The sequence below is a fragment of the Entelurus aequoreus genome, linkage group LG12 (genome assembly GCF_033978785.1).
Source record: "Entelurus aequoreus isolate RoL-2023_Sb linkage group LG12, RoL_Eaeq_v1.1, whole genome shotgun sequence".
Taxonomy (NCBI): domain Eukaryota; kingdom Metazoa; phylum Chordata; class Actinopteri; order Syngnathiformes; family Syngnathidae; genus Entelurus; species Entelurus aequoreus.
Genome location: NC_084742.1, coordinates 5,918,297 through 5,944,444, shown reverse-complemented (window position 1 = coordinate 5,944,444; position 26,148 = coordinate 5,918,297). Strand labels below are relative to the sequence as shown.

The following is a 26,148-nucleotide window of genomic DNA, read 5'->3' as shown; positions in this document are numbered from 1 at the left end:
TGAATAGAGAATCGTTTGAATCGGGAAAATATCGTTTTTGAATCGATTTTGAATCTAATCGTGACCCCAAGATCGATATTGAATCGAATCGTGGGACACCCAAACTTTCGCAGCCCTAATATACATGTGTATGTATATATATATATATATATATATATATATATATATATATATATACATATATATATATATATATATATATATATATATATATATATATATATATATATATATATATATATATATATATATATACATATATATATATATATATATATATATACATATATATATATATATATATATATATGTATGTATGTATGTATGTATGTATGTATGTATGTATGTATGTATGTATGTATGTATGTATGTATATATGTATGTATATTTATATATATGTGTGTGTGTATATCTATACTGTATATATATATATATATATAATATATATATATATATATATATATATATATATATATATATATATTGAACCGTTTGATACAATGGTTTCAGTTCGGTAGGCACTATTGAACGAACAATACGCAATTCTATTTATATATTTTATCAACTTCTGACGATGCGCTCTGTGCTGAAAGCTAAGTGGATCCGTGCTAGACTATCCGCCTAAGTTGCTCCTTCCACATTTATTAAGACCAAAACAAGCTGCTGAGACAGAAGCTACATGTGAAGCTAGCTCATTGCAACATGGCTAATGCCTCAACTATAACTGTAATCGAAAATCCTCCTCCATTATTCATATCTGGCGTGTGGAACTACTTTGGTTTTCGTGTTAACTATATTCATAAACGCAAGCGTGTCGTGGTATGTTGCAAGTGTCACACAACGATAAACTACAACAGTGGAAATACAACAAACATGACAACACATTTACGCTGACATCACCCCGCTTCAAAAATAGGTGGAACCAAACAAAAAGTGACAACACACAGGCTACAAACTTTACACGGGGCATTTAGAGAGCCGGTACAAACATGATTCAAAGAGGACAAAAGAAATCGACCGGGCGATTGCCACTTTCATTGCTGTCGACATGCGACCCTTTTCTGTTGTGGAAAACGGCGGGTTTCGTGACATGCTGCAGACACTTGAGCCCCGTTACAAGACTTCTTCATGAACTTGTTTCACTGATACCATAGTTCCTGCTTTGACATACATTTTAGAAGATGGGTGTAAGGAGTATCTCCATCAGAGAACGATTCATTTTAGGGACCTGTTTGTGTAATATGCTGCTGAAAATATATCCCAGGAGATGGCTTTCATTTTGTAAGGAGCTATTTATTTGTAATACATACTCTGCTGCTAAGAATGCTCCACAGAAGATGGGTGATTTGATATCTCCAGCAGATACATTATTCTATTATTATTTTTTGTTTTACAATGTGCTTTTTTGTTTTATATGGTGCTGAGTATGCACAGCAGAAAATGTGTCAGGTATAGCTGCACCAAGTATTATTAATTTAATAACCGTACTTTTGAGTTGATATAAACATGTTGATAATTGTAATAAAATACAAGTCAAAAAAGGCATGAAAATTTATCTTTTTGTGTCAAAAAATTATCGAACCGTGACAGTAAAACATTTAACCAAACCATAATTTTGTGTATCATAGCAACCCTAATATGTATACACGTACACATATCTTGGCACCGCGACGCAATATGGCCCCCGACCAAAAGTTTGGGGACGGCTTGTGACTACATTTACTGCATGTTGTTGAAGTCAGATCAATAGCAGAGCATGCATGGTTCATTACATTAAAAAGCCAATAAAAAGTATGTATTTAGGAATAAACTATCAATACCAAGTATAAACATGTCAAGATTAAGTCAGGCATGAAAGAGCATGTTCCAGGATCCCTGCTGTAAAAAACATCTCATTGTGCTTTTGTTTTGGATGATGGATGTGTTTGCTGCATATCACATAGGACCATCCATCCCTGTTAACTTTGCTGGAAACATGACATGGCGGGAGATATTTTTATTAAGTCCAACAATGTGCAATAAATTACACACGTGAGGCATTTGTTCTTTTATAGCCTACCTTGCAAGTACAGCTTTCTCAAGTCTACTATTTGTATACGACCTTGTGTCGTGTGTGTCTGCGTGTGTGTGTTTATGGATTGTTAGCACTGATCGGAATGCAGAACGGCGCTTGGCCCTCTCAGCTCTTTTGGGACAGCTGTAAGTCTTGTCCTAATCAGCGGGAGGCAGCTTTTTGATGCTTTTGCAGCATTATAGGGTGGATGTAAAACTCTCCCCTCATTCGTCCTGCCTGAGAATACAGCTTAATATCCGTGTGTTTGTGTGTGTGTGTACGCGTGTGTTTGTGTATGTGTGTGGTTTCCACCTCCCTCTCCTTGGCTTACGTGGGAGGAGATTTTCCTTGTTTTCGTGTGGGTGCACCCTCATCTGGTATAGGGCCACAAAAAGTCGCTTAAATTACTGCCTTCCCCTGGGAAAAATGTATAGGAGATAGTAGAAGTGGAAGACCATCAGGGGAGGAATAATGGTGGAGATAACAAAGGCAGAAGAGTGTCTGAAGCCCGAAAATTAAAGCTATGCATCTTTTGGAGCTTGTTTGGGGATAAAAATAAGTGACTGTGTGACTTTATCTTTTTTAAACATTGTGCATAGGATTTGTGAAATTACAATTTCATTCAGTAAAAAAGAAAAAAAGCATTATTCGTCAACAGTTGTCTAAAAATGTACTGTGTCATGATCCTCAATGACACTTTGGACTTACGTTTACTATTTCCTGTGCTTGGTGTTGTTTTAATTCCAGCACTCCTGTTTTCTTGTTTCCGCTCTGGCCTGAGCACTACCTCCCCCACCTATCCCTGATCAGGACAGCGGTCCCTGGTTGCTAATCAGGTTGCTTCTTATGCCAGATTTGTTCCTCTAGACCAGGGGTCGGCAACCTTTACCACTCAAAGAGCCATTTTGACCCGTTTCACAAATTAAAGAAAACAATGGGAGACACAAAACTCTTTTGAAATTTAAAATGAAATAACACTGCATATAAAGTTTTTTTTTGCTTTGTGCTATGTATAAACAAACTATTATGGGTTACATTCAAGAAATAAATGAACGACTGCAGAGAAAATGAAATAAAATTTCTGCATGCAACAAACGTTTTTAACTCCGAAAAAGACGTTGGGTTGACGGTTAAGTAAAATAACTAATGTCTATTTAAGTCCTCCTTGTAGTAATGAAAAAACAAAACGCCAAACTTAAATTATCCACTGGCAGAGAACCTAAAATGCCGTCCTCTCTCTCTGTGCCATCATCCTTTTACTGGCGCCGTGCAGTCAGCTGCCAACCTGAATAACAAAATGTCAATTTCACTGAACAATTACAAATGTGAATATATGCAAAATTATAGGAAATTAAAATATTTATCATACTTGGTCAATGTGATTTCTGCTCCTGAACCGCAGCGCACAGCGTCTCCACATCAGGACTGTATGACGTCACCTTTATCTTCACACAGGATTGTAAGTTCTCATCTGTGAGGTTTGTGCGATGTTCATACTTGCCAACCCTCCCAAATTTTCCGGGAGACTCCCAAATTTCAGTGTATCTCCCGAAAATCTCCCGGGACAATCATTCTCCCGAATTTCTCCCGATTTCCAGCCGGACTTAAGGCACGCCCCCTCCAGGTCCGTGCGGACCTGAGTGAGGACAGCCTGTCGTCACGTCCACTTGGCCAACCAAAAAGTAACCACAGAACACTAGTGTTCTGTGGTTACTTTTTGGTTGGCCAACGCTTTCTTTAAAAGCATATTTATACATACAGTGAAATTAAATGAATACCATTTTAAACTGTTGTTAGTTGGCAAACTTTGCAATATTCCACTTTCCTTTTTTTCTTTCTCAAGGAGATCCCAGTATCTCTCTTGCCCAATTACATCTGCCCGGATTTCTGCCTGTATGCCTGTGTGTGCCGTTTTCCTACAAGTTAACAGCATGAATTATGAATTATTGCACCTCACACTAATGGGGAAGCCACAGGGCCAAACAATATCTAGGTTGTTTATTTCTTTCATTAATTCCATTTACTAATGGCTGGCAGAAATATTTGATCTTTCCTACCTCATAGCGTGAGGTCCAATTTGAACACTCATTTCAGGTGCAGATTTGGGTTTCCCGCTTGCTAAAGAAGCTGCCCTAAAACAATGTAACATGAATGTAACACAGCAACCTCTGAGACAAACTGTCATCGATATAGTGTCCTCACTTCTTGCAGTAGTTAAGATATCGAGCCTGGACTGCGGTGGCCAACAGGACAGTATATTTTCGCAGTGTAACCTTTACCTTAATGAGGTTGCACTGCTCGGATGGTCACCCTTTGCTGCTCGGACCGATCACTCCTTTACCCGCAATGCAGAGCCGGAGCACAAACGCCAAAGCTCTTTTGGATTTATGACGCATGCAAGCTTTGTTTTGGTGCGGTATTTGGCCTAATATGTTCTTGCTAAAATAGAACCCAACTCACCCCACCACCACAACCCCCTTATGCCACTTCCACATAGCATAACACAAGGCCTCTCTATGGACTCTAATGGAGAACCCCCCTCCAAACCCTTCATTTTTTCCTGTAGCCGTGCCCTCTATCTTTCACTCACACTTGCAAAAAATAAGAACTGAGCAGGTCATTTAAGGTGAGGGTGTGAGGGCTTTTGTTTCCCGCCCCCTCTCTCCTGCCCGCTCTCATCGCAGAGGGATTTTTCAAAACTTTTTCAGCAAGGGTCCTTTCCCTGATGTGCTAAAAAATAGGTCACCTTTCTTTTTGTTAGGAGAAAGCCTATACAGTCAGTATAACCTCTATAGGAGGGGTTTAACTATCTCAAGGGAGTGGGGGCTCGGCAGAATACTGTATGTATGTTTAAGGACACATTTTATTGAGCTCATTGAGTTTCTTTTGTTTACTTTGTAAGTAGCTTCATAATATTATGCCTTTTGAACATTTAACCTAAGCCAGTGGATTTGAAACTTTTTTCACCAAGTACCACCTCAGAAAATCCTTGGCTCTCCAAGTACCATCATAATGACCAACTTTAAAATACAGTGGCGTAGTAGGCCTAAGTATTTGTTAAAAACAATGCAGAGGTTTTATTTAACAAAGATATTTAATACTTTTGGCCACTGTAACATTACACACAGTTTGAACAGCAACACAGTGTTTGAATACAGGGAAATAAAAAACTGTACTTTTATCAAGTGATTCTTTGGCGTACCATTAGTGGTACACGTACCAAAGTTGACCAAAGCTAAAACACACATTTCCATAAAGGGGACCTATGATGATTTTAATCTCCATTTAAAACACTTCTTTGTGGTCTAGATAATATGTATTTGATATGCTTTGGTGTAAATTTTGCGTGAATTATGCTATGAGGTCAAATCTATAATCAGTTTTTTAAGTCCCTGGAATTTGTACGTTTGTGGAGGTGTTTCTAGATTGCGACTTAATCCCTCCCTACCCCCGTCCTCTTCATAAGTATCAAAATGTGTCTTTTGAAAATGTACACTGTTTAATATATATTTTGAAGACATCCATCACCGCTATTTCTTTTTTTCATTCACGGTCGAAAATAAACTTCATAAACAACATATAGATACACCAGACACAACATTAGTTACACTTGCCCACCAGTGTTAATTTTGACAGCTGTTTTTAATTTAGTTTTAGTTACTCTTTTGACGAAAATGTATCTTAGTCTTAGTTTCAGTCATTTAAATTAATGTATTTTATTCGACTAAAATATAAAGTATAGCAGACAACACATCTTTGACATCATTTTGAAAGCACTTTTGTTAATTATTATTGCAGAGAATCTCAAAAACTCCATGAATATTTAAAGGAGCCATATGTAATAATTTCATGTCAAGTCATCATTAAATGGCCCTAATATGTCAAAAGGCATTAATAAATCATGTTCTTTTCGAATACCTCTATAACTGATAATAGCAGTAGAGCCGGGATATGCTCATTTAAAAATGTTATTTACAGCTACAAAATATTGTTATTGTTTTCATTTCGATTTACCGGCCTCTACCGTTTGACCAATCAAAAAGTCTGTGAGTGTGTCACATCCAGGTTACAAGTTACGCACCGCCATCTTCGTCTAGCTACTGCCACTGGTAAAGTTACGAAACATCTTAGTAAATCTAAAAGGCGTTGTTACGATTCTCAACTTATTCATGACAAAACCAGGAACAAAACAAGGATTTGTATTAAGGATGCCTTTAAAAGATGGAGACGATTGAAGGCAGAGAAGATTTTTTCATCTGATGCCAAACTTGCTAATTAGGTAAGTTAGGCATTTACGTTTTCTTATTACTCGTAATAAATGGAAATGGACATTTCGTATGTAAACTATATTGTCCAATACAGTCTATGATCTTGTCTAACAAAGCTAGTATGTCCGTGCAACGAATGCAGAGCGTGATGGCGCTTCGCTCCGAGTGTAATGCTTAACATGCTAGCCCGGTCAATGACAAATCGATATACAGGCTAACGGGGGAAATATATGCCCATTTGCCTGTATGTCATTGAGTAATTGAACTGATAGGTTTTATTGGTCAAAAATATGTTTTGCCCTATGTGGATATGGGGGCTGTCATCATAGCAAAGTGAAATGACCATTTCTGGCCACACTATTACATATGGCACCTTTAAATAAGTACATTTCACACTAACCTTATTGTGTGTTATTGTTTTAGCTGAAATTTAGCTTTTTTTTTTAATGTTGACTAATACATGACTAAATTGGTAACATGAAAAAACAAAATAGTTTTATTCGAGATTGGCGAGCAAGCTCACTTATGGGTACAACAAAAGTAGAGGTAGAGTAAGCAGTATTGCTCCTTCTCTACTGTATTTAATAGTACCATATTTTTCGGACTATAAGTCACAGATTTTTTCATAGTTTGGCCGGGGGTGCGACTTATACTCAGGAGCGACTTATGTGTGAAATTATTAACACATTACCGTACAATATCAAATAATATTATTTAGCTCATTCACGTAAGAGACTAGACGTATAAGATTTCATGGGATTTAGCGATTAGGAGGGACAGATTGTTTGGTAAACATATAGCATGTTCTATATGTTATAGTTATTTGAATGACTCTTACCATAATATGTTACGTTAACATACCAGGCACCTTCTCAGTTGGTTATTTATGCCTCATATAATGTACACTTATTCAGCCTGTTGTTCACTATTCTTTATTTATTTTAAATTGCCTTTCAAATGTCTATTCTTTGTGTTGGGTTTTATCAAATACATTTCCCCAAAAAATGCGACTTATATATGTTTTTTCCCTTCTTTATTATGCATTTTCGGCCGGTGCGACTTATACTCCGGAGCGATTTATAGTCCGAAAAATACGGTAACAGCAATCCAGCACAGAATAAGTACTTTTGAAATATTAGGTAAGGCCTACTTACTGTCGTGAAGATGTCCGGATGATTAGCCTGCAGAAGACGCTTCAAGTTGGTTGTATTTTTACCAGAGAAAATGAAGCCACAGGGTTTACATGTCTTGTTGTCTACCTTGCAAAGGTAAACATTGTCCATATGTCTTCTCTTTCTTCCAGGTGTAGAAAACATACTGTAATGATGGGTGTAACAATAATGAATAGGGATGTAACGATTTTAGAATTTTATATCACGGTTATTGTGACCAAAAATTATCACGGTTATCATTATTGTTGCGGAATATTTTCCAAAAATGTTTTAAACATAACTAAAATAAATAGACTTACTGTTAGAAAAGACACTATTTTGCATTTCTTGTTTGTTTCACTGAAGTGTTTTAGTCTTAGTGTGTTATCTGTTTTAATAGCTAATCTTTTATTGTTGTACTGTAAATATTTGTTTGTACAGTAGCATTTTAAGATTAGTTTAAATGAAAAGTGTGTAACAAATAAAATCTATTCTAATTATGTGTCACTTCTGGCGGGCGTTGTGTCTGTCCTAGTCTGTTCAGCGGTACTTGAACGCACCAAAAAATCACCTTGTCTCTTTTCCTCTGAGGAAAGATCGATTATAATTCCGTGCTAAGAGAGCACAGCTTGTAAGTTCAATGTGCACAACTGACTAGCTCAGTTGCTCAGACAGTAATGGGTTTATAGAAGTTTTGATTGGGGTATGTTGTTTTTAACGGGGAAAGACGTATGTCTCGTGTCTTCATGTTGGCATTTAAGCTAGCGAGCTGGCACCAGTAAGTCCGCCGTGAGTTTATCAAAGTGAAGTTATCAATCTCGCTTTGTAGATCATTTTAATTTAAAAGGGTAATAGTAACCGTCAGGAGTGTTGTCGCCGTCATCATTATTACCGTTTATCATCTCTACGCTATATCTAAAAATCTAAACACTGTGTCTTTATAGTTGTAGTTCGGTCCCGCCCCGCCCCTCTTCTGCATGCTGCTTTGATTGGATAGATTCCTAGTTTGTCCCATCCACCTAGAGAAAATTAAATAAGTCTATCAATTATTTTCGTCTCGTTTTTATGCGTCGCCTAAATTGTCAATTTGGTCATTGTTTTTGGTCAATGTGCATTTGTTATGTTATCGTCATCGTCCTATTTTAGTCAGGGGAAAATAGGTCGAAATAGGTCAGACGAAAATGTTTTGTCAACAAAGTTAATACATTTATCTTACCTTCTCTTGTGTTTCCCCAAACTAAGTGGTTGGAGTTGAGCGGCTAATCCAATTTCATTATCACAGAAGTATTTATTTTATAGACATTCAGCAGGCGGGAATGCATTAAACGAGAAATAATATAGGGAAGTTTCAGAAGCAGCACCTCACTGTGATGTCACAATACAGCAAATCTTTAAAAAATATATATAAATAGTTGATTTATATAGACTAGCCTATATAAATCAACTATTTATAAATACACATTAGTAGGCTAAATGAACCTCTTTAACATATTTAAAAAATATACTCCAAAACGCCACAGGCAGATGCATCCAAAACTGCGTGTACAATCATGCCCAAATGCATGACATTTTTGAATTGACGCTTTGGCATTGTTTAACATGAGTATCCAACATTGTAACAATATTTATTAGTTAGAAAAAACAAAATTCATCAAAGGTCCCTTTTAATCAGTTCAAGATGAAGCCTGATTCTTTAATTCAAATTTGATTGTATTCATATTTGCATAAAAGGTCCATACCGAAGTGTAGAGGTAGCCCTCGCTGTTCATGGCCACGTAGAGCCCCGCCTTAGTACTCTGGATGGCCACTATCCTGAGGCCCACAGGAATCAAGTTGAACTGCACTGTTGAATACACACAAAGAAAAGAAAAGCATCCGTAAATATCTCATTGTTTGTGCCACATTGGGATTAAATAAGAAGAGGAGGAAGTAGGATTAGGAAGAGTTAAAAGTCTGGTAGTTTGGGAAGGTAGATGTTGGGCCGACCAGGCGGTGACAGAATTCCCCATTTGGACACTCAGTCAAAAGAGACCAAATCACAGCAGAGAGCATTGGAGGGCACTTCATTAGAAAGTGACCTCTTGAGCCCGCTTGGAGCATATTCCCACCAGTTGCATGTGGTGATGTATCTCACTAAATCCTCATTTTGACGCCGCGTCGTAGTTTTGTTTCGTATTCATTTTTACCAGGCACGTTCACAGACCGCCTTGGAATCACATGCATGGGATTGAATATCAATAGCAGCACCGGTGCTATACGTTTTATCAATGACTAATTACACGTGTACATGCTTAAGTGATGGATGGATGAATTAAATTATTTTTGTGCAGATGAAAAATGTAATATAGGCTGGTTTCAAATCAATTTTAAATCAGGAGTTCTGCCAACATAATGGATGAAAACGGAGAGTCAAAGTTAGCCACACTGAGAAGAAAAAACTTTTGAGTAAGTGCAACTTTGTGGCCACTTCCTGTTGGTGAGTCATGTATGGAAATGTTCACATTGAACTAAAATAAGCCATCTCATTGTAAAAGTCCAAAGTCATGTTGGTTCTGTTTTAAGGCCCCTCTGCTGGACCCACCCTATTTTTTTCTCATGCAGTAGCTCTGCTTCTGTTTGCCTTATCGATCTGTGAATCTCATAGAGGCGTGCTCACAAATGAGCAAGGTGTCACCAGAGAGGGCAAATAGAGAGGCAAACACACACCACCTTATTGGTGTTTTTTGTGACACCACATAATCTTTGGGTGGATGATGACCAAGAGATAATTTTCTTAAATTGTAGTCACAGCATGTCTGTCCTTCACCGACTGCCATTCAGGTTTTGTCATTTGTTGTGCCCTCATCCCTTTTTTACATAGTTTTATCCCTCAAAAAGTTATTTTTCATCCCTCAATCAAAAATGGCTTTGCTATCACACCCGTCATCATAAATATTCTTGAGTAACACAGGCGCTTATCATTATGTTGTTTTTCCACAAGCCCTTCTCGCTCTACTTTATTCAATTTGATTCTCCCTCCAAAAGAAATGTATCAAAACTTTTATTTTCCCGTCACTCCCTGGGGAGAGGAAATTAGATAAAGGTGAGGGGGGTGGTGCCAAATCAATCCCGCAAGTCAATTTAAGAGAAGATCATGGAGACAATAAATAAACAAGAAGAAAGTGGAGAGAGATTGGATGCTAGGAAGAGGAGTAGAAAGAGGAACAGCAGTAGCATCAGGACATGCAGTTAAGTTGTGTAGAATTGAGCGACGGTCTCGCCTGGGATGAGGATAGAATTATGCCTGTCATCATCCTTGGGACAGGTTTGACTGATTAATTGAAAGGACTAAAACGTTTGTTAAAAACATGTCTTGAAATATTCTTGCCATTGCCACAGTCCTGTAACTCTTAAGCAGTTTTGGTTGGGTTTGATGCCTTGTTAAGGTGTACTTTACCAATACTTCAGAGGTAGACTTCAATCTCCCTACCAAGCAGTTCATGCCAAGCAATTCTATATTATTTGGTCTGCAACCCTGAGTCTGTTGATGGTAAAAAAACAAACGCCTTCCCTCCAATATATTGTCATCTTCACTACACTTCTTCAATAAGGCTCCACACATAAATCTTGGAGCAAGACATACGCACTGCTCTGGGATCAGTCAGCTGACACTTTGGGTGACAGAGCTGTCTTTGACTTCCATCGACAAACAAATCAAACCATCTCCTAATCGCCTCAAGATGAGCTGACGAGGTCTGATTTCCCCAGTGGTCAATGACCAACGAAGAAGAAGACAAGTACTGCTCTGCCGTTGTTTAACTTACACTCTCCCTCTCCTTTAATGATTTTTCAATGACGTTATCTATCTTCCCACTCTTGTCATTCTGAACTACCCTCTAATGGATGAACTGCAGTTTTGTTATCTCACTATGTCTTGGACATCTCCCCATCTGTCCCCTTTTACTATTACACAGCCATGTTGTACTCCTTCAACTTGCTTCTGGTATAGTTTTTTTAATCCTACGCATCAACCTCATTTGCTTGCCCTGTACAGTCAAATATGTTGCAATGACAATTAAGGTATTCTGTTCTATTCCAGGGCAGCACGGTGGTAGAGGGGTTAGTGCGTCTGCCTCACAATACGAAGGTCATGGGTTCAATCCTGCCCTCGGGATCTTTCTGTGTGGAGTTTGCATGTTCTCCCCGTGACTGTGTGGGTTCCCTCCAAGTACTCCGGCTTCCTCCCACCTCCAAAGACATGCACCTGGGGATAGGTTGATTGGCAACAATAAATTTACCCTAGTGTGTGAATGCTGTCTGTCTATCTGTGTTGGCCCTGTGATGAGGTGGCGACTTGTCCAAGGTGTACCCCGCCTTCCGCCCGAATGCAGCTGAGATAGGCTCCAGCACCCCCCGCGACCCCGAACGGGACAAGCGGTAGATAATGGATAGATGGATGGATGTTCTATTCCATTATACACATCAGCTACCCCGTCTCACTTTGCCCTCACTTCTCCTCATTTTGGTTTCCTCAAGCTTTCACCCGCACAAGGCCGCTCATGTTCTCTTGTTCCTTCCTCTCCTCTCCCAGGTTGCCATGTTGGCGCGCACACTCACACTCTTTAAGTCATTTCTCTCTCTTTCCTCCGTCTCGTGCCGTCTGAAGAAGTGTTATCAAGCACTGGGGAGAAGTCAGATAAAGCGAGCCAGATAGAAAGAGAAAAAGAGAGAGAGTTGTTCCCGTGCACAGAGACAGATAAATAACATTTTCTTTCAACAGCGGGAGATGCTAATTAAAGCGGATAAAAGTCAGAGGATGACGCCGCTCCTCGTGGCTTTCTGATCTACACGCTAAGAGTCAATATGCCTTTCATCAGCCTAATCTCGCTTTCCTCTCTTCTTTCTTCTTTTCCCCTTGCTTTGTGTTCCCACGTTGTATTAACACATCTTTCCTCCAGCGTTTGCGACATTTTTTTCTCCTTTTTGCCCTGTTTTTGACCCCAGCCACCTGAAGAATCTTGAGTTAGAATTAATAGAATTCTACTTGCCTTAGATTTTTAAATGACTTTCTTTTAAAGGCCTATGCTGTCCTTTGGGGCCTGTTTGTCATTGCCTTGCTTCAACTGGTCAAGTCCAGGAAAACCAGCAGGACAGGTGACATTAAAACATTGCGACACGCGTCCGGTCCCCTCCCTGTTGCTCCATGTTTCTGCCTTCTGGAGATGGGATTGCTTGTGTCAGTGTGGCATGGCCAGACAGCGTCATGACACAAAGCAACAAAATAAAAGCCTATTCTTGCAGTGTGTGGAGTGATGCCTACTGTCAGACCCATAATGATTCCCATTACCCAATGTTTACGTTCTATGTAGATTTCCTGTTAGACCTTTGGGAGGCCTTCCTTGAAAAGTTAAAGCTTTCCTGCCCAACTGCAGGGTCTGAATCATTATACATTGACTCCAACAGTTCAGCAGAACTATAACCCCTGATTAATTCTGAAGAAACTTACTTCCGAAAAGACCAATGTGAGGTATTCTAACGAAGTGATCCAATACAAAGTTGTTAAAGCCTCCCAATTAGCCTGTTTGTCCACTTGACTAAATGTAAATGATGCAGCAAATGGCAGCCTGCCAATGTTTGCATCATGTAAAGAGGACAGACTGTTGCACCACTGCCAAAAAAGTCAGACATCTTAATGAATTGCCTGAGTGTAAATTCCATGCAAGTAGCTGTTACCCCTCCTGCCGAGCCGTAAATCCCAGAATTGTGCTAACTACATGTTTTCTGTCTAAATCGGTGTTCCGACATAAAAATGCTGTGTCGCCACATCAGAAATATCCCATAATACAATGTTAAACTCACTGACAGACTTGGAGAGAGCCCAGCGAGTCGAGAATATGATGTTTTTGGCCAGGCACAAGTATGTTGCACATTTCTAGTAGAAAACATGGGCACTACACTGCTGACTTCCTCATATGTATGATGTATTACATCATAAGAACAGGAGCCATTTAGCTGCTGTTGGCCCACAGCCCCTCGCCAAGTGTGAATACATTTTCAGCCTGATTGATCACAGAGTGATTTAAACCAAGGAAGCATGGCGGCGTTATGGGGTGCCTACCTGCTCCGATATACGAGCCTGTTGGCAGGAAGTGCCTCGTACTGTCGCTTGGAAGCAGCTGATATTGGTTTACCGACGCACAAAATATTCATCACACGGGCCGACGTGTTGACTTACAGAAGGAGCTGCTTTCGTCCTTTGTGCCTTCCATGGTTCCGTCTGGCAGCATTTGGAGGTAGAAGCCGTGTCGGCAGTAGAGCCGCGTGACGATGCCCTTCAGCTGCGGCTCTGCGGAACAAACGCACAATGGGTTAAACATGCACGGGCCTGCGTTCACATCTCCATGCGCCTGTGAGTGTGCAAAAGTCTTGATATTTGCACTGTAAAACAGTCAAATAGCAAAGATGTGTGCATATGTGCGACTGTGACCTTCTGCTGGATTGATGTGACTGCGTATGATTGTTTACCGGGAACAATCCTGCATTCTTGTTTCTGGGCGGTATAGCTCGGTTGGTAGAGCGGCCGTGCCAGCAACTTAAGGGTTGCAGGTTCGATCCCCGCTTCCGCCATCCTAGTCACTGCCGTTGTGTCCTTGGGCAAGACACTTTACCCACCCGCTCCCAGTGCCACCCACACTGGTTTGAATGTAACTTAGATATTGGGTTTCACTATGTAAAGCGCTTTGAGTCACTTGAGAAAAAGCGCTATATAAATGTAATTCACTTCACTTCACTTCACTAAGCCAATCGATAGTTAGCTTGTTAAAGCAATGCAGGAACACATGGAAGTACTTTCATGAAACCATCCATCCATCCATTTTCTACCGCTTGTCACTTTCAGTGACTTGTCGCGGGGGGTGCTAGAGCCTATTTCAGCTGCATTCGGGCGGTAGGCGGGGTACGCCCTGGACAAGTCGCCACCTCATCGCAGGGCCAACACAGATAGACAGACAACATTCACACACACGTTTACATACTAGGGCCACATCACTTCGGTAAAAATACTTAATTATTAAGTGCTACATTACATAAAAACTCTTCAAGTGCTAAAACTACATCAATATTGGAATGGTATTTTCAAGTAAAATTACAAGACTGAACAGTCAAATGGAAGTGAGTAGCAAGTACACGTTTTGTAGCAATTAGTGAAACAAGAGTGCACATTTTCAGCAACCACTTATTGTAGATATATTAGAAAATACCATTATGCCATACCATGGTGTTATGAAGCATTTTCGTGACATTTAAAGGCAACTGATGATTTTTTTGCAATGTAACAGAGTCACAAAACTGTCATGATGACTTTCAGTGAAGCTTCAATCTTTATTAGTGTAACTGTGGTGTCAACAATATCTCAACGCCTATGAATCGTTTGACACGTGGGCGTTGTTTGGCTTTTTCCAGCCACGAATGCACGTCTGAGGGCGCGGAATAAGACGCAAAAGAAATGTCAGTGTGCACGAGTTTTTCCGTGATCAACTTTTAATGAGGAGGATCAAATATGGATGAGGAGAGAGAAATACGGGGGCAGCTGGCAGTTTGCCCTCAGTCAACAGCAGGAGTGTGTGTGTCTGTGAGATTCCTTCACCCACATGTTAATTCAAAGATGGTCTTATTCATCACATTTCTGTGAATCGTTTATGGCAACCATATGTAGTCATTTAACCTTAAAAACAGCTTTACATAACTTTTATTGAGAAAAATAACATTCTGTGATACTGGTGAATTGGCTAGGATTATTTGTGTTTTACAGACGTCTGTTTGTCGCTGTGTCTGCAAAATCCACCCACAGGAAGAACACAGGGTAAAATCTCTAGCAAAAAAGCTTACATGTTAAGAAGGCTTTAAGTTAAAGTTGGTTGTTAATGAGTCAAAAAAATGTTTATGTGGAAACCTTCACGGTGATAAACACACTGCTGCCACTGATTTGATGTGGCGGCCTCAGCGGCTAGATTGACTCGTTGTAACTCATCGCTGATAAAAGCTCATTTGGCTGGTTGACTGGACACAGAAGGTCAAACGTGGAGTGTGGTAATCTGTAATATCCTGAGCGTTAATCCCAAATTAAACCTCAAACCACACAGTAGGCCATGTGCCGCTCAGCACATCGGTGGTGGTGTGGCAGGTGGCGGTGGATGTTGCCCTATAGAGTACCACCGCCTCTTGTCCATGTGTAGTCATCATTTTGCGGAAATTATGCTCAGATGTCATTTTTGATAGTCAACCTGTTGAACTCTGCTACTTTGGCAAATAATAATAGCAAAAGGAATAGGTAAAAAAATATGCATATTCAATATTTTAATGAATTTACATTGGGAACTACCAATAGGTATTATGGAAAAATGGTGCCTGCTTGCTTGACACACAAGAAAAACCCTTTAAAAAGGGCTAATTGATCTGCTCATGCACACAAACTCATAACAGTAATTGTTTTTGAACAAAATGTGCATGCAGTCACAGCTGCAGAACTGACGTCTCCCTGCATCCCCCGGCGGTTCTGCAGAGGACGCCCCTTCCCATTTGTGCGTTCAGTATGCATATTGCAACACAACCTCCTCAGTCAGCTGCTTGACACGTTGTTTGCGCTGGCTGACAGCTGGAAACAAAGCGTGGTTGACTTTTGTCAAGCAATAACTCTCTGAGGCAGCTTTAATTTACACTCAGTGTAACGGTGTAGGTTGAAGAAAGCTACATGTATTTGTTTGTTTCATATTGCTCAAAGTCAAGCTCAACTGTGCGCTGTCTTTTGTCCCCGTCACAACAAAGGTCAACGTCGTTTGGCATTAAAGCACTTTGGGAAAAGTCCTGCTTGGCTGCAGCCACATGCCACTTCCAACAACCACTTCCTGCCTCTTTTTTTCAAAGTTAATAAGCTTGTTACTTCCCACTGACTCCAATATTGTCTCTCTAGTCACGTGCACGAACCCTCCCGGCTATTAATCTGTGGATATACAGTATGGATTTTACAACTGCGAGTATTTCACCTCTCAGCATTTATGGCATCCATTGGTAAACACTTGGTGGTAAGGAAGGTAATAACATCTCCTGTATTGGATGTTGAGCACAAATGCAAGCCTATCCATCCTCAGTTTCCACATTAAAGGTGCCGCTAAATTGCGTTAAAATTGAATGTGGTAGTGTGATTGGGGCGACGCTTTGAGTGACATAGAATAATGGGGATGAATGCAAGGGAGGGCCTTTATGATAATGGCCACATTCGTAAAGATTCATCGATCATTGCCAAAAAGCAACAGTGCTCTGGTAGCTTGCAGGGCCACCCAAGACGTAGAGAATGTGTGAGACCTTCAAAACGAACTGTCTCCCCCTCCTCCTTTTCCACTTCATCAGCCCTCCCCTCCCTCTTTTACTTACACTTTGAGGATCAATAGGGATGAAAGTGATGAAGTGCAGTCCCGCCAAAAGTTTAACAGCCTCGTAGCTTGTTTTGCACGCAACAAATCATTAGGAGGGCTAATATGAATTACGTCAACGATACACACAGGGCCAGCAAAGACACACACACAATTGATTGACCAAAGTGGAGAAAAATAACAACTGCTTAGTATGAGAGGTTGACATTTGGAAATATCTGAAAGAAATAAACGCCAGGGATTTAGTTTTGTATAGGATTACAAATATCACATTTAACTTGCAGCATTACACTTTTCAATTTCCATTTAATCTCAATCCGTAGAGGTGTTTGCAGGGACATTCAGCTAACTCAACGTGATGATTTTGATTGGTGCGATACTAAAGGGCGAACCTGACGTGGTCTATACCAATCGGAGCGCCTTGCAGCACAACAGGCGGACACAATACAGGTTCTAACAAACCGTCTTCTTGTCACAAATGACACCAGCAAGATCCCTTCAAAGAATGCACGCTCAGGGAGACACACATGCAAGAGTTACATGAACTCCAGAAGGGTGAGTGTCTTGCCATTTGCCATTAGAGCAAGATGCAGCAAAATTATCATCTAACCACAGTGCAAAGCTGCTTCAAAAATACTAATCACATGGCAGAAAATAAACTAAGAGAAAAAACTAAAACACACACACGCACACTGAACAGGATGACTCTGGAAGCTAGCCGCTAAAGCTTCAATGTAAAGTATGGGTGATTGATCCAGATGTCGATACTATCGTCGCTACGTAGTATATTATCAGTATGTAAACAACACTGAAGTGATCAGATATATTTTTCTTGTTCTTATTATTAAAAAAAACGTCTTTCGGCTTTTTTTGTTAATAATTATCTGGAATTAAGAAGGCTTTAGGGGCAAACCCCAAATGTTTTAAATGGGAGCCAATAGTAGTTTTTGCTTTTGTTTGATCTAGTCACTTTGTTTTGTAAAAAAAAAATCTATGTTCAATACCACAAATACATCATATTATTTACTACAATAATAGCAAATTGTAAACTTAATAAGATAAGCTTAACAAAAAGATGTTTTGAGTTTACTTCAGTTACTTACGATCAAACATCTTCAGTTCTATAACCTATTGTCAAAATATTGGATTGGTACTCGAAATCGGATCGGATCTGAAGCCAAAAAAAATCTGAATTATGTTCACGTAAAATGTTTCTAAACTTCACTCGTGCGAATAGAGATTATTTTAACACTGGAGAGGGGCTTTTGAAAATACTCAGGTAGGTGTGGACAAGAGAAAGCAACCAGTAAAAAATGACTGGACAAAGAGAGAAGAAAAATTAGAGTATATTGGAGTTTCTTTTGATATATGGTAGTGGAGATTGTCGCGTTTGATAGATGCCAACTAGTTAGCCGTGGACATGCCATCAATGATTGTCTGACCTTGAAAGAAGTCAAACAAAATGACTGGGCCCCACTTTGGGCAACCCTAATCTAAAGAATGTAACTCACAGTCCATTTTACAGATGAATAAATCAATATTATCAAGTTCTCAATATTAAATAAATTCCGGGGGGGTTGCAGCATTTCCGTCCCCCATCCGGGTCATGACCATACTTGCCAACCTTGAGACCTAGGAATTCGGGAGATTGGGAGGTGGGCGGTGCCGTGGGCGGGGTTAAAGGGGAGGCGTATATTTATGGCTAGAATTCACTGAAATTCAAGTATTATATATATAAATAAAATAAATACTTGACTTTCAGTGAATTCTAGCTATATATATATATTTTTTTTTAATTATATACATATATATATATAATTAAAATAAATACTTGAATTTCAGTGTTCATTTATTTACACATATACACACACATAAAAGTCTGATCTACAAAATGTGCAGGCAGCATAACCCTTTCCCTTCGAGCTGTCCAGGATGAACTGAAATGATCTTACTCGTCGTCCCCATGTCTCTTCTTCGTTCTTCTGCTTCGTCTCTGTTATGTTTTTGGACATTACTACTTGCTGTAGTTTTGAAGCAATGCATGATGGGAATCCGGATGTTGTGTGTCAGTGTATTAACGTGCCGGCTGGAATAAACACACGCTGAGAAATAGCTCCGTGCCTGCCTACTTTATGGGTTATAGATGAACCTATGGATAACGGAGACATATATAATAGTCTCCTTTTTAGGTGAGAGAGGACGCTAAAGGCAGTGCCTTTAAGGCACGTCCCCAATATTGTTGTCCGGGTGGAAATTGGGAGAAATTCGGGAGAATGGTTGCCCCGGGAGATTTTTGGGAGGGGCACTGAAATTCGGGAGTCTCCCGGGAAAATCAGGAGGGTTGGCAAGTATGGTCATGACAGTAAATAATTTAAAAACACGTGCTGCTTTACATGGATGCCGAGAGGGTGCTAACTTTCTAATGTGTTTTAAGCATTATATTCCACACTCATACGGCTTTAACACTTAAATAATACACGCGTACGTAACACACAGTCACACATAATGTGTTGTCTATTAATGTTAGCTATAGCAATATGGATAGCTAATGTTAGCTATCATTGGATGTAACAACAAGACTACAAATTGTTAGTTGCTTCTCATTGACTGCTTTTGTGTGTGTGCACGCGCTCCCTGCATGTATGTGTGGAACCGCCAAGTGACAAGCCAAAACGCCAAAAAAATTCTTTAGACCGACAATCAATTTTTATTCAAAATAATTAATACTTGTGAAAAACTTGGAAAATATAGATCTTCTGTTCCATCCATTTTCTAACGCCTGTCCCTCTCGGGGTCGCAAGGGGGCTGGAGCCTATACCAGCTTCACTCGGGCGGAAGGCAGGGTACACACTGGACAAGTCGATCTATATTTTCTTAAACTACTAATAGTAACATAAGCTAGTTGGTGCTCTTCTTATTTTTGGGGGGTTTGAAAAATGTAGCATTGAACAAGTTTGAAACAGCCACTTTCATATCCATGTTTTTTTTTTACATACAACCAATTTAAGGTGCTGTTTGCAACTTCCTCACAGTAACATTTTTCAAAGCAAAAAATATAATAAGAACACCACCTTAATTTTAGTGGTTTAACAGAACACAATTGTTTAACAATTGTCTATATTTTTCACAACTACAAAATGTATGTAATAAAATTTTTTATCGGCCCGAATAAAATGATTGGTGTTTACGGCGGTCACTCACCCGGTCCCGTTAACATGTACGCGCAGGGAGTGCGTGCACAATTACAAAAGCAGTTCCAGAGAAGCAACAAACAATTTACAGTCATGTTGTTGTTATGATAGAATATACATTCAATGACAAGTAATGCTGGCTATCCAAATTGCTAATATTAGCTAACAACACCTAAAGCTAATGTGTGTGCATGTTTTACATACGTACTTAAAGGCCTACTGAAATGAAATTTTCTTATTTAAACGGGGATAGCAGGTCCATTCTATGTGTCATACTTGATCACTTTGCGATATTGCCATATTTTTGCTGAAAGTATTTAGTAGAGAACATCGACGATAAAGTTCGCAACTTTTGGTCGCTGATAAAAAAGCCTTGCCTGTACCGGAAGTAGCGTGACGTCACAGGTTGTGGAGCGCCTCACATCTGCACATTGTTTACAATCATGGCCGGCAGCAGCGAGAGCGATTCGGACCGAGAAAGCGACGATTACCCCATTAATTTGAGCGAGGATGTAAGATTTGTGGATGATGAAAGTGACAGTGAAGGATTAGAGGGCAGTGGAAGCGATTCAGATAGGAAAGATGCTGTGAGAGGCGGGTGGGACCTGATATTCAGCTAGGAATGACTAAAACAGTAAATAAACACAAGACATATATATACTCTATTAGCCACAACACAACCAGGCTTATATTTAATATGCCACAAATGAATCCGCATAACAAACACCTCCCCCCTCCCGTCCATATGACCCACCAATACAAATCAAACACCCGCACAACACACTCAATCCCACAGTCCAAAGTACAGTTCACCTCCGTAAAGTTCATACAGCACATATATTTCCCCAAAGTTAAGTATGTGACATGCACATAGCGGCACGCACGTACGGGCAAGCGATCAAATGTTTAGAAGCCAAAGCTGTACTCACGGTAGCGCGTCTGCTATCCAAGTCAAAGTCCTCCTGGTTGTGTTGCTGTAGCCAGCCGCTAATACACCGATCCCACCTACAGCTTTCTTCTTTGCTGTCTTCATTGTTCATTAAACAAATTGCAAAAGATTCACCAACACAGATGTCCAGAATACTGTGGAATTTTGCGATGAAAACAGACAACTTAATAGCTGGCCACAATGGTGTCCCAATATGTCCGCACAATCCGTGACGTCACGCGCAAACGTCATCATATCGAGACGTTTTCAGCAGAATATTTTGCGGGAAATTTAAAATTGCACTTTACTAATCTAACCCGGCCGTATTGGCATGTGTTGCAATGTTAAGATTTCATCATTGATATATAAACTATCAGACTGCGTGGTCGGTAGTAGTGGGTTTCAGTAGGCCTTTAAATACGTCGTCATAGAGGAGAAGCCGTGAGAGGGCTGGATATACGTTGTAAAATACATTGGAAAGATGGCGCCCCCTACTGTAGGCATCTGTGTAAATGTTGCAAACAGGCTATAATTTTGAAGTGGGGAGTTGCACAAGAAAAATCACACCACAACTTGACAGCGATTGTGTTAAGGAGTTAAACTTTACAGGCGAAAACACAAATCTGTCAAACAAAACAACAGGTGTCTTTCACCAGAAGGTTCAAATTAAAACAGAAAACACTGTTTAGATGTTAATTTGAGCGTCTCTTTGTTTGCTTTTCCAAATTAATTTCTCTAATCCTAATCTGAGGGATTGTTTACCTCAGATATTGTCTGATCAATCACTGAAATTATTTGCAACCAACAATGGACTCAGCTGCTAATATTAATATTTGGTTCATGCTTAGGTCAATATGAAAAGGATCTTGCTCGAATGAAGGTCCTTAGAAATTAAATTCTTAAAGTTCCAGAACACCATGACCAGTGAAAAGTTTTTGACATAAAACCTCAGATGTCTCATACATTGTGTTTCAGAATTCATTCCAAATTGGGGTTTTTGCCTCAATCAAGGTCAAATACCCTGAAAGTTGAAGAATGCTGCGGTCTCGTTGTGCTGTAAGAGTTAATGATTTAAAGCTTTAAAAGAAAAAAAGGCCTTAATGATCGAGTCCAAGGGACAAAAGAGGCCGTCAGAGAGAACAAATGTGAGGGAGCGTGTGTGCCGAGGAAGATAAGCAAAAGGATGAAAGCCAAGATGGAAAATAGGATGAGAGGGAAAAGGCAAAAGGCATACATCAAGAAAGGAGCAAAGGCGCCATCAGGGATTGGGGGAAGCAAAGAAGAGACTTAGGGAGTTGTTTGTAAACAGTCAGAGACGAGATCTGAGCGTGTTCAAAAATAAGTGAGACATCACAGTGATCCATCTAAAAAACACAACCTTTTCAACTGATTACCTTGTGGGTAAATTATCTAAGACATGATCTACTGCAAATATTGTCTTCATAATGGGGTGGTACATTTTTACTTTACTTTATGATCTTCCCATTGTTAACCTAACAAATGATGCAATTGGGCATATTTGTTTTGTTTGTCACTGTCAAACGGGATGAAGGACATCAAAACTGCTAATATGTATTGTGCCACTTTTTAGTAGCACCGGTGCTACTAAATGAACAAAATTGGTAGCACATAAAATGTTTTGCAGCACAGAAACATTTTAGTAGCAATATAAAATGTCTCAAGTATCACAATTTCTTTATTTATTTTTATTATCCCTAAACTGTGTTAGCACGAGTTTAGGGCTTGGCGAAATGGATCAAAACTCATATCCTGATATAGTTTGGCCTATAAACTAACCCATAAATGGAAATATCCATTGGCGTAACTAAATATCTCCACCATGCTTTGATTTAAAAGTTTCGGGACTGAAGGGGATCACAAAAACAAGTGCCAACAAGTAAGAAAAGTAGGTTTTGCATAATAGGATCTCAATTTAAGAGGTGTTTTGAGATAGGAAAAAAAAAAGCATTGGAAATAATATAAGAAAAGTCAAATATAATCTCCAATCTTCTTTAAAAAAAACATATAGCTATACTAATTTTTTCAGTAAACAAAAACACAAAAGAGCAAAATGTGAAATGAAGTGCGCACATGTTTAAACGTCAGCAGCAACATGACAATAATTGACTTTTAACAATGGTGTTTTTATAGGCAAACATTATTATAGGACATACACACACTTATTTTAGCCAGGAACACCAACCTGCTAACTGCTTCGTGATGCTGTGTGACAGGTTTTTGAAAAGTAATTAATCAATTGTTACTTTACCAAAAAAATAAATTAATTACTAGTGGAATTACTCTTTAAAATGTTTTATTAATTACTAGGGAAAGTAAGTATTGCTGTACTTTAAAAACAAATGTATATATATATATATATATATATATATATATATATATATATATATATATATATATATATATATATATATATATATATATATATATATATATATATATATATATATATATATATCTGGCATAATGCAGTTGAGATAAGTTGTGTGCCTTTTAAAAGGAGGAGCCTGTTGCCTAGTGACATATGACGTCAGCGAGTCCACGCTCAGTAGCTTGAGTTGTTTTTGTTACCATAGCTGGCTAGCAGCAGCAGTTGTTGGCTCTGATGACAGCTCTTTTGAATCTTTCCCTGGTTTGTGTTACCTCTGCTTAAGAAATAGATTGAATGTACTTCCATGACTGAATGTTCTTGTCAACCAACGGGGTATTGTTTGGATGACCAGTTTGTCACTTTAATCATTGATTTGTTGTTCAATATTCCCTCCGTTGTAATTGTATTGCATGTTTGAAATAAACTGAAAATAACTAACTAACCCTTGTAGTTACTATCGCGCAGTGCAGTTTGTGTGAAGTTTTGGGGTGGTGAAAAAAACGTAGTCTTTTACTGAACAGTTCCTCCAACTAAGACTTTGTTTATTCCTTGTGTAAGCGACTGGAGTTATTCTCCCCTCCATGCATGTCGAAGGAGTAGGGGGACCAACAGCTCTGCAGCATACACAGAATGATTTACGCGTCAATCAATCAATCAATCAATCAATGTTTATTTATATAGCCCTAAATCACAAGTGTCAATCAGTTTCCCAATCACAGACACACATTTGTTTATGGTTTAAGTTTAGTTCAAACATGCTATCCAGATAGGCAAAAAAAAAAATACTCTAGTTTGATTAATTTTGGATGGATTTATTTTGGGAGCAAAATGCAACGAAAGGGTTAAAATATGTATTCACACGTGTGCTACTTTTTTCCCCCCCGAAAGTCGCACAACCTATTTTGAGTCGCAAATGCGACTAAATTGCTTTGATTGATTGATTGATTGAGACTTTTATTAGTAGATTGCACAGTACAGTACATATTCCGTACAATTGACCACTAAATGGTAACACCCGAATAAGTTTTTCAACTTGTTTAAGTCGGGGTCCATGTAAATTAATTCATGGTAGATAGTGCTGTACTAGCAGTGCTGTACTAGTTGCAGTAGAGACGAAAACGGGTGGCCTTCGACACACAGCGGCTGGTTGGTCAATGAGAAGAAGACAAAAGATCTCACACTTGTATTGTTAACATATAACATAAGGCAGCTATTGCTACTATTTGTACCTGTTAAACTGGACTAGGCCACGGGTTTCCAGTATCCCTGCATGGAGCATTCAGGCGGTATCTTTGGAGGGAGGAGATATGTTTAAATGGGGAAAAATGGACTTTGAAGGTTGAACATGATTAGATAGGCCCAGAATGGAGGGCGGAGAGATGGAGATGATATCTGAAGACAAAAGCAGGGGGACACTAAGCCAAGGACGGGGTTGTGAAGGACGTGGAGGTTCTTGAGGGAGTAATTGATAAAGGTGAGTGAGTTGTGGTGGTGATGGGATTGGTCACCTCACTGTTGTAACACTCAAAGGAGTCAATGGACAGGAACCACAATTCCCTCCCACCCTACTTTCTTTGGTAGCCTTCATCTTTCAGCTGTTTGATGCAGTGTATGTCTTCTCTTCACACCAAGTGCAGACCCCTACCAAGATAGATGGCAATATTTCCCCAAGCTAAGCCATTAGGGGAAAATACAAACCAATTTTCTGTCTATGGATGCTCTCCAGATGACACTGGAAGCATACGCCGCTATCAATCACAGTCACAAGTGGAGGAGATGATGATATAATAAGCATGCAGATGTAAATTGAGAATTTATAGTTATAGTTATTCCCTGAAGATTTATATAGAGGTGCTTGCAAGTCCTATTGCAATTTTAAGAAATGTATCTATCAATCGGGGTGAAGTGCCATGTTTGTATGTGGTGGACCGTTTTAAGTATCTGGGTGTGATCTTCAATTCAAACCTGACTTTTAAGCATTATTTAAAAAAAAAAATATATATCAAATTTTAATCATAATTGACCATTTCTGACTTTGCAATTAGTAACAGAGTATACGAACGCCATGATTTTAAAGGCCTACTGAAACCCACTACTACCAAACACGCAGTCTGATAGTTTATATATCAATGATGAAATCTTAACATTGCAACACATGCCAATACGGCCGGGTTAACTTATAAAGTGCAATTTGAAATTTCCCGGGAAACTTCCGGCTGAAAACGTCTAGGTATGATGACGTTTGCGCGTGACGTAAAGGGTTGAAGCGGAAATATTGGGACACATTGTATCCCAATACAAACAGCTCTGTTTTCATCGCAAAATTCCACAGTATTCTGGACATCTGTGTTGGTGAATCTTTTGCAATTTGTTCAATTAACAATGGAGACTGCAAAGAAGAAAGCTGTAGGTGGGATCGGTGCATTAGCGGCTGGCTACAGCAACACAACCAGGAGGACTTTGAGTTGGATAGCAGACGCGCTACCGTGAGTATGCTGCTTTCTTCCAAACATTTGATCGCTTGCCCGTCCGTGCGTGGCGCTATGTGCATGTCACGTACGTAACTTTGGGGAAATATATGTTTCTTGCCGACTCTGATGGCGGCCAGGGTGTCGTCGAAAGCTACAACGCCCGCTGCCGCGCCGCTGTCGCGCCGCTGTCGCGCCGCTGTCCTTAACTTGACTTCCTCCGTCTCCGGGCCGCCGACCGCATCGATGATCGGCTGAAGTCCTTCGTCGCGCCGTCGATCGCTGGAACGCAG

General features: G+C 39.6%; 1 protein-coding gene and 1 long non-coding RNA gene across 8 annotated transcripts in view; one reads left to right on the top strand and one right to left on the bottom strand.

The window, feature by feature from the left end:
* Window positions 1–26,148, bottom strand: part of LOC133661381 (fibroblast growth factor 11-like) — a 98,711-nt gene that overhangs the window by 27,498 nt on the left and 45,065 nt on the right. For 5 of the 6 annotated variants that reach the window (XR_009827929.1, XR_009827930.1, XM_062064545.1 and 2 more), the window contains exons 2-3: window positions 13,687–13,797; window positions 9,212–9,315 (exon numbers count right to left, since the gene is read on the bottom strand). Coding sequence is in view for 4 of the 6 variants with exons in the window: in XM_062064545.1 (XP_061920529.1) it covers window positions 9,212–9,315; window positions 13,687–13,797 (215 nt within the window). In the remaining 2 variants the exon portion in view is untranslated. Of the gene's footprint in view, window positions 1–9,211; window positions 9,316–13,686; window positions 13,798–24,616; window positions 24,680–26,148 lie in introns of those variants that run through there. The other variant, XM_062064547.1, reaches the window with a different exon arrangement.
* The window catches only part of LOC133661382 (uncharacterized), a 91,240-nt gene that overhangs the window by 58,549 nt on the left and 6,543 nt on the right, over window positions 1–26,148 (top strand). The window lies entirely within an intron of this gene.